General features: G+C 43.0%; 2 protein-coding genes across 4 annotated transcripts in view; both read right to left on the bottom strand.

Moving 5' to 3' along the window:
• The window catches only part of LOC124996640 (electrogenic sodium bicarbonate cotransporter 1-like), a 31,277-nt gene extending 30,112 nt beyond the window's left edge, over window positions 1-1,165 (bottom strand). Inside the window, exon 1 of one of the 3 annotated variants that reach the window (XM_047569859.1) lies at window positions 775-1,165. In XM_047569859.1, coding sequence (XP_047425815.1) covers window positions 775-794 — 20 coding nt within the window. In that variant the 5' untranslated portion in view covers window positions 795-1,165. The remainder of the gene's footprint in view (window positions 1-774) is intronic. The other 2 variants (XM_047569860.1, XM_047569861.1) reach the window with 2 other exon arrangements.
• Window positions 1,166-1,665: 500 nt separating this feature from the next.
• Window positions 1,666-8,098, bottom strand: dck (deoxycytidine kinase). Its single transcript, XM_047569599.1, has 7 exons — window positions 7,660-8,098; window positions 7,257-7,372; window positions 4,810-5,003; window positions 3,680-3,827; window positions 3,398-3,513; window positions 2,954-3,053; window positions 1,666-1,910 (listed from the first exon to the last, which is right to left on the bottom strand). The coding sequence occupies exons 1-7, from the start codon at window positions 7,796-7,798 to the stop codon at window positions 1,884-1,886; spliced, it is 840 nt and encodes a 279-aa protein (XP_047425555.1). The 5' UTR covers window positions 7,799-8,098; the 3' UTR covers window positions 1,666-1,883.
• Window positions 8,099-8,431: the final 333 nt, after the last annotated feature.

The raw sequence follows: 8,431 nt of genomic DNA on the forward strand, positions 1-8,431 counted from the left end.
CCCCTGGTTTCACTACTGGTTCTGCTGAAACTGAGCCTGCCTGTTTGGGGGGGTCGAGGTCAATCAAGCTGGTACTGCAGCCCAGATACCTACACACTCACACTGGCTGCAGACGAGCAACCATATGCTAAATTTCAAGGCGCAGAACTGGAAACTGAAGCCTGACTTGTTGCGGTTTCGGGCATCTGCGTTATTGCGCAATGCAGACGCACACGACGGCCCACGCTGAATGTGGAATTTTAAGGGGGGTGTCAGCTCCTCGACCACATGGTCTATGAGACATGCACACGCAGATTATTCATAAAATAAACTGGAGACGATATCTCCACTACTTGCCCTGCGCATGCACACACACGCACACACACACACTCTCCCTCTAATTGATAGTGACAAGCTCCTGGAAAATAGATTACCTTCCGTTCACAGCCACAGTGGCGCGGCAGCAGTGGCTTATACAGTCAAGGTTGCATGAAAACTTGTTGAAAAAAAACAAAAACACAAACCCAAGTGGCGTAACAAACAGCCTGCACACGCATCTGTGTTTTATTAAAGTGTGGCAACAGTCAGAAACTAACCCCGACTAGATTTACGCACAGAAAGGCCTCGTAATTATGCGTCTGTGTCCAATTTCTTATCAGTATAGCACGTTAACGCGGTGTCCAATTAACCTGGCCGAGATACGGCCTAAAGCCACAGAGCGTGCACCGCAAAGTTAAGTTTCCACTATAACCAGCTCGCGGTTTGACAGGCGAACAGGAGCGGCCACGAACTTACTTGGTCTTGTCGGAGCTCATGGTGACAAACCGCCGTCAGTCAGGTGTGCTGCAGCCGTCCCCGTCGCTTCCAAGCGGCGGAAAGTGTCTGAAAGTGTTCACCTAGGCTACTCTAGACGACACGCTTCCCAGGTAAGCCAAAACAAAACAAAAATACTAAAGAAGCCCTAAAGAAGCCTCAGAGCCTCGGGTTATCTGGCCGGGACGATCTCTTCGACTCTACTGATCAAACTCAACGCGAAGCGGACAATCCTCATATCTGGCTGGACTCCTTCAGCTGCTCGTGCGTCGGGAACATCTTGGAGAAAAAGGCCTCCGCTTTGTGTGTCGCTGGAAGCGTGTGGGGAGAGCGTCTGAGCGCAGCGTGTCTCTTTCCCATATTTAAAGTGCCATCCCTCCTCCTGCGTGACGCCACCGGGGGGGGTGGAGGTCAGAAAGTTAGTGCTGGGTGGCGCAACGCGGCCGCTAAAACTTGACAAATGGGTTCTCTATTGTTCGGGGAAAACAGACGTGAGCGGGGTTATTAGTTATTGGGTTAATTTCACATCCAGCCAATTAGAATTGGCCCATTAGAGGTCTCAGTAAAGCTTTGGTTTTGGACATATTAAGTATTAACTGAAACTGAGTTTCATTCAGCTCTGCAAACACACTAAATAGTCTGGGGATTGCACCTTGCGTTTATTCTGATCTCTAATTATAAGGCAAAATCGCGGCTATTTCAGGTAGCTTTACTCAAATCCTATTGGAGATACCTGGTAAAGACAAGCTCAAAAACAGCTGAGGGGGTTGTTGATGTGGGGAGTGGCGACATCTGCTGGTAGAGTTGTAGAAAATCGGTGCGGCATATTTATTTGGAATAAAAATAAATAAATACCCACAAGACACCAAAACGCTCATTTCACGTTCAAGTTTATTGTCTTTATTCAGTAAACACATAGAACAATTTCACAAAGCATAAAAGATAAATATACAACATGGATTAAAAAAGAAAAGAAAAAAAAAACAAAAAAAAACAACAACTTGTAGTTTTAAGGGCTGATAATTTTCAGTCACTGTTTAAAAAGCATTTCATGGTCAAATGAAAGTAAACTGCTCCGTCTCGGCGGGAGTTTACAACGTGCTCACGAACTCCTTCACCTGAAACGGGACCACAACAGATATCAGCAACACACGTCAGCACACAGGTCAATTCTTTTACTCACTTCCTCTTTTTTTTTTTAATTTATTATTTATTTTAATTCTTCCCTTTTTAAGACTCTAACCGGAGGACACGTTATGCAAAAAGCTCGGCGCGCAGGACCGGTTCCATCGCCTCCTCATTGAGAGATAAAGCTCGTAAAAGGCCCCGTGTTTACCATCAACATGAAACCCGCTCCATAAGCAGCTCCCGGGGGCCATGTTTTGCATGTGTGAGCAGCGGGTGTGTGAATGTGCGTGTCCCTGCGTCGGTGTTGTCTCCTAACTTAGTGTTCAGTGTCCCGCAGTCACAAAGTATTTTCCTAAAACAAGTGAAAACATCTGGAATTAACTGGTTTTTAAGAACATGCTGCAGAATCGGGCCTCGGCAAACAACTGCGATGCGTTTGCAGGTCTCGAAACTGCCTCTGTGCATCTCAAGTATTTCACGCAGCTGTTTTTTTGTGTGTGTTGGGGCACAACAAGACCCCAGACATGAGAATCACTTAAATTGTGGGATTTTTCACATTTTATACATCATATAATGTCACGTGGTTTTGCCAGTGGTTTAACTTTATGAAGCAATTTAAATTTAAATGACTGGGTTTGTATTTACAGTACATTTTATATCATTTTCAGGTCATTTACAAGTAACAAGCCGTAAATAAAGAGTTAAAATTAAAAAGAAGTGTGTTACTGTGATACTGGAGTGTCCCTGAATGCATCAGTGGTAGGGATTCAATGTTTTTCTGTTTTCTATTAGACTTATGATTATTATTCTGTGAAGTAAATACTGAAATTATGAAAAATCAGTGTCTTAGATTTTTTATTTTATTTATTTTATTTTTTTATTTTAAATAAAAGCATTAATCCAGATGTTTTTTTGCCCCCCTCCATTTACTGAGATAAATTGTGTTTATGGAGAGGATAATTAATTCCAGTAAATTTCAGCACAGTCATCTTTTAGAAATTTGGACAAGAACTAACTTTAAAATATCCTTTACCTTTTCAATCATGTCAGCGCTCTTGTTACTACTTTGATTAAAGTCTTCGTTCACGTCTAAGGTCAGCACCGGCACGTCTCTGAGGTACTGGAAGTCCATGCTGTGGGCAGAGAGGACGACGGTGTGTGAATCACTTAACAGTCCACGTGCATGAACCACTTTCATTTATAAATAAATAAATAAATAAATAAAATAAAATAAATAAATTGTGAACCAGTCAAACTTCTGCTCTGGGGACGGCCAAGACGTAAACAGTTTGATCACATGCATCAAACTATTCCAGTCTTTGTTGCCCCCGGGCTGCAGCATGAATAGGGTCTTTTTTTTTCCCCTCTTCCCCCTCAAACACAAATATATCTGTTGTTTTCACATAAATGGATAAAGTTTATGGTGCAAACATGCCATATTGTGTGTGTGTGTGTGTGTGTGTGTGCGTGCGCTCACGTCATGGTCTTGTGCTGCAGCCAGCTCTCGTGCTTAAAGTGGAGCTTTTCCAAGTACTCCAGGGGGATGTCCTGCTCCTCCTCTCTGCCTCTCGAGTGTAATCTCTCCATGCATTTCTGCTCACAAACACACCCGGGAAAAAGAAAAAAAGGAGGAAATTATCGATCAGTTTGTGCACATTTCCCAGTTTTCTGTGACACGGCGCTTCCATTCAGATGCGTGTGAATGATGGAGCGTGTGGAGGGGGCAGTCTGTGGAGGGGTGGGGGGGCTGGGGATGTACCTCAGGCGAGGCTCTGAGGTAGACGATACCGTCCAGCTTGATGTGCTTGCCAAACTGGTCGTGCAGCCAGCCGTGCCAGTCCTGGTAGATGGACCATTCAGTCTCATTCAGGCATTCGCTCTCGTACAGGTTGGCAGTGAAGATGTACCTGATGGATACACAAAACGCGTGTATTTAGTTAATAACAATAATACTTAAAGTGCTTTACATCATTCTTCATTCCTAAACCTTGTGAAAAGCATCTATTTATATCTTTTCCCAAACTGTAACATTTTTACTTTCTGATTTCTTCACTAAGTGTATTCCACAAAACCACTCCACAAACATATGCACATACTGTTTATTTTATTTTTTATTTTTCTAAATTGTGCGAAAACAGCGCTGTTTAAAGTTGAAATTCCCTCTGAGATTCTAACCCTCCTCTCTGTCCACTAACATGTTTTGTATATTGTCAGGAAGTAGATCATTTTCTTACTTTGAATGTGATTTGTGCAGTTTTGAATTCAACCAAATTTAAGTGCATGTGACTTTAAAAACAGTCTGTTGGCGAGTTATTTATGATCCTGATGGCTCTTTTTTTTTTTTTTTTTTTAACAGTGTGCACATTGTTTGTAGTTTGCTTTTGTATGCGTTTCCCCAGACTTCCACACATATATATATAAATAATGTTTTATGGTCCAGTAAATTCCCAGTATTCCAATGATCTTTGCTAATTTATTATGTACATGTTATATGAGGCTTCCAGCGAATTTTATTGTCAATGATGCCACCCAGATATTTAGTTTCATTCACAGTCTCTGTTTGCATTAACAATCAGGATCTGAGCCATTGATTTATTGTTTCCAAATAACATAATCTTCAAATTTAAAGTTAATTTATTTGAGTCAACCTTGTGACCATCTCCAATAGCTTCTGTACGTTATTTCCAGAACAAAGGATATTTGTATTACATATTTTTAAATGTTATTTAAACTATTTGATTGTCTTTAAATTTTATTTATGACCTACAGATCCTTTTATTGGTTTATGAAGCTCTTAATGGGGGACACATCTGTGGACGCAAAATTGGAAAACGAGTCAATCTTCCCATCATCATCATCCCCACCACCACCACACACTCTCCCCGATACCTGTCGCTGTAGATGGAGCGCTCGAAGAACTGCACGGGATTCTCGGCCTCGCGCAGCTTCCCGTTGGCCGAGCGGATCTGGGCCCTGATCCGGCTCAGGCAGGCGTAGCTCTGGAAGGTGAACCCCCACCTCTCGGGCTTCTCGTACATCATCTGCAGCACGTTGCCCCCGCTGCTCTGTGAGGTGGTCAGCTCCTGTGATGTCAGATTTAAAACGAGTTTAATTTCACCCCCACTTCACCCTTTTTTTTTTTTATTTTTATTTTTTAAGGATGACCGAATCTGATAAATCGCAGGTGTCTTGGCGTCGACGTGCACAACAAACAAAGCACTTCAGGCTCTTGTTTTGAGTTCAACACTTACACACAGAATGGCGTGACTACCACAATAAAAGTGTTTTGAAACTCTCTCTTTTTAAAAACCATTAGCTGACATTTCAAGCAGTTGTCTGGATCGATTTCTTGCAAACGTGTTTCTTCACTGTTCAGATTAAAGAATTTGAACAATCTGCTTGTGGTGTCATCTGGGGGGGCCTTCATGTGTTTAGAGTTGTTCCTAAAGCGTTTTTTATGTGTGCGCCTGTGTCAGGCTGCAGCCTGTCCAGGTTCCCAGCAGAACATTGAACTGTGACAAGATGGTCGATGTTATTTACTTCACCTGACACTAACTTCACTGGTTTTAATGTTGTGGCTGGTTTAGCATTTTTGTCAGCATTTCTGAGTTGTAGTTAAGAGGTTCTGTACTGTAGCTACTGGAGCCAATGGTGTGGATTGAAACAATTATAAAAAATGCCCAATTAACAGTCTAATTTCTTCGTTAGGGATTTTTCAAGAATTTTCAAATTTCAAGAAGTTTCACTTTATTTTTAAGCTTTGATTTAAGCTCTAAGGCGACACTCATACCATTTTATTGCCTTGTAGCTGTAGTTTTTCTACCTAATCATTAACTGTTTGCAATTCTGTATATATGCTAGTACTTGTATATTGTTTATTCTATTCTGTTTTTTTTTAATATTATTTATCTTTTACACAGTCCTCTCTTTATTCTTGTTACTTTCCTGACCCTGTGTAGCTGTTGCAAACTGCAGTTTCCCCACTGCGGGACAAATAGAGGTTTTCTATTCTAATTAAAGTCTTATCTTTAAGTCAAATTAATCAATTGAAGCAAACTTTTCCAAAAACCGTTTCTAGCGTTTGAGTGTACGATGGCCGGGAGAGCTCAACGCACTAAACAGTGATAAACCTGGTGTCTTTTGCTACTCGTCAGTTTGGTTGGAAAGTTTGGAAGTTTTGCTCGTTTGCTTTAGTCACAATACATTTGCAGACTAATGCCATTAATAATATAAAATCACTTATTTCAAGCTTCACTTTTTGAGGTTTCTGGAAACATCACTGTTGTCATCAGTCGCCATATTTACATGGCACGTGCTCCTCATCAAACTGATGAGGAAATTTTATTCCCGTACTTCCTTCCATTTTGCGTATTTGCGTGGGTTGCGGTGTGTGCACACATGCGACTCCTCCTTTCGCCCACGGCTCTGTTCACCGACCGACCGACCGACAGAGGGCGCCCCGCCGGCTGCAGCGGGGGGAGGACTTCCTGAGGGGCTCAGCTGCAGCCGTGCATTCAAGTGATGCCTCTGCACGATCGCTTTACACCACACCAGCACAATTTGGAACAATTTACAGCTCCACTAGAGAAGAAGCAGATGATTTGTGTCTTATATGGTTCCATAAAGGAACCAATCATTCCTGCTATGATTGAACACACAGGCTGCTGTTTTCTTTCCCTCTTAAAGGTAAATAAATGCAATCCAATATAACGGTCCTGCACTAAACCCCACCCGGTTTATGCGGAACTCATTTTTACAGGATGCATATGGTAAACGTATCATTCAGCCTAAGCCCACTGACTAAAATGAGTTTAATAGACTCAGCAATACACGGCTCACGGTTGCACAAAAAAAAAAAAAAAAACAACTTCATGGAGCCAAAATTTGCAGGAGGGCTGTAATATCAGCATGCATCCACTGTCATTAGTGCACCTCATGAACTTGGCTGTGTGTTTCTGTGCCAATGGGGCCGCGGGCAGCTGTGAGCGAGGCCGGAGCAGAGACGTCTGCCCCCGATGATGACATGTTCATCTGTCCGGGGTGGCACCATCTGTTGCTCTGGGTGTGTGTGCTGCCGATGGTGTAAACCGTAACCAGTGCAGATACATGAACAGATGGCAGCTGCACTCTAAATACAGATGAAGACTGGTTGTCTTAACATGTCCCTCTACTCTGAAGAGAGAGAGAGAGCGCGCCTTCCCCCTGAAGGAGCAGTTTATTTTTATGCCCTAATTTGGATTTTACGCGTCTTTTTTAAAAAAAATAAATAAATAAAATAAAAAAATATCATACACAGGTTCCCACTATGAAATTACAAGAATAGTGTGTCTTAATACCTCGAAGTCGCTGCCTTTTGTTTGGACATTGCACCACCTGGCGATCGGCTCTGGCACCACCTCCCAGTCTGCGCTCTCCTGTTCCAAAAGGCGCACAAATGTGGATTTACCCGCGGCTGCGCGCACAAGAAAGAGAGAAGAAGTTAAACTCCTGCCATGTCCCGATGCCCCGATAACAACAAGTGCGTGTCTGTTAATAAATGCGTGGATTCTCCTTTTGTTTACAGGAAGCACTAAAGGTAAACATTGGCGGCAAAAGCGGATCGATTATCATTAAACCCGCGCGCGGAGCCGCCTGCAGGCACGGGTGCTTTAAACAGACACCTGGCACACACACACACACACACCAGCTGATAAACCTTCCAACGTGACTACTTGTGTGGGAAATTTAAGCCGCGCTCACCGATGTTGCCCTCGAACGAAATGCGCTTTATCCTCTTCTCCATGGAGTCGTTCATGGAGTCGTTCAGGGAGTTGCTCGGGGAGTCGTCCGGGGAGTAGTTCATCGGGTCCGGGCAGGGTCTCTTCGGAGTGATAGGCATTTTCGGCTAATTAAAAAAAGAAGAAGAGGGGTTTCCTAATTGAGGGATTAATCAGAGCGGGCTCTGCTGCAGCTGCTGCCGGCGAAGATGGTGATGTCCGGTTTGAAGCTTGGCGGCAACGAAGTCAGCTCCGCCCAGGAACTAGATTCTGGTTCCCACGCCTATTTACAGTCACTGCCCGCCATCCGTTCTTTCATCCATCCAAACAAACCATGCATCCATCCAGGCATCCATCCATTCATCTACGAACACAACTTAAACTTAACTCCGTCCTTGCACGCGTCTCAGGAGCATCTAACAAAGCAATACATTTCACTCGAGTTTATTTTTATTTGAATTATAATTAATTACATTTAAATTAACCACGTTTCCTTCTGAATTCCTGGACATTTCAAAACATATAAAGTGAGAAGTGAGTGGCTTTCAATTTTTTATTTTTTTATTTAAGCAAATTTGACAGCCTTTCAGAATAAATAAGGTGAGATCATACACCGTATTAGTCATAAGATTGTGACCACCTTCCTAGTATTGTGTAGGTCTCCCTTGTGTCTCCAAAACAGCTGTGACCTTCTGAGGGTGTCCTGTGGGTCCTATGGGCGGAGGAGAGAGGCCTCTGTGGATCATCCCACAGAT

The sequence above is a fragment of the Mugil cephalus genome, chromosome 19 (assembly GCF_022458985.1).
Source record: "Mugil cephalus isolate CIBA_MC_2020 chromosome 19, CIBA_Mcephalus_1.1, whole genome shotgun sequence".
Taxonomy (NCBI): domain Eukaryota; kingdom Metazoa; phylum Chordata; class Actinopteri; order Mugiliformes; family Mugilidae; genus Mugil; species Mugil cephalus.

Bases quoted from the DNA above. Each gene is read 5' to 3' on its own strand.
- dck (XM_047569599.1), bottom strand. From the start codon at position 7,798: ATGCCTATCACTCCGAAGAGACCCTGCCCGGACCCGATGAACTACTCC. The intron at 7,373-7,659 runs GTGAGCGCGGCT...TTGTGCGCGCAG, and splicing joins TTCGTTCGAGGGCAACATCG to CCGCGGGTAAATCCACATTT. The intron at 5,004-7,256 runs GTATTAAGACAC...CTGACATCACAG, and splicing joins CAAAAGGCAGCGACTTCGAG to GAGCTGACCACCTCACAGAG.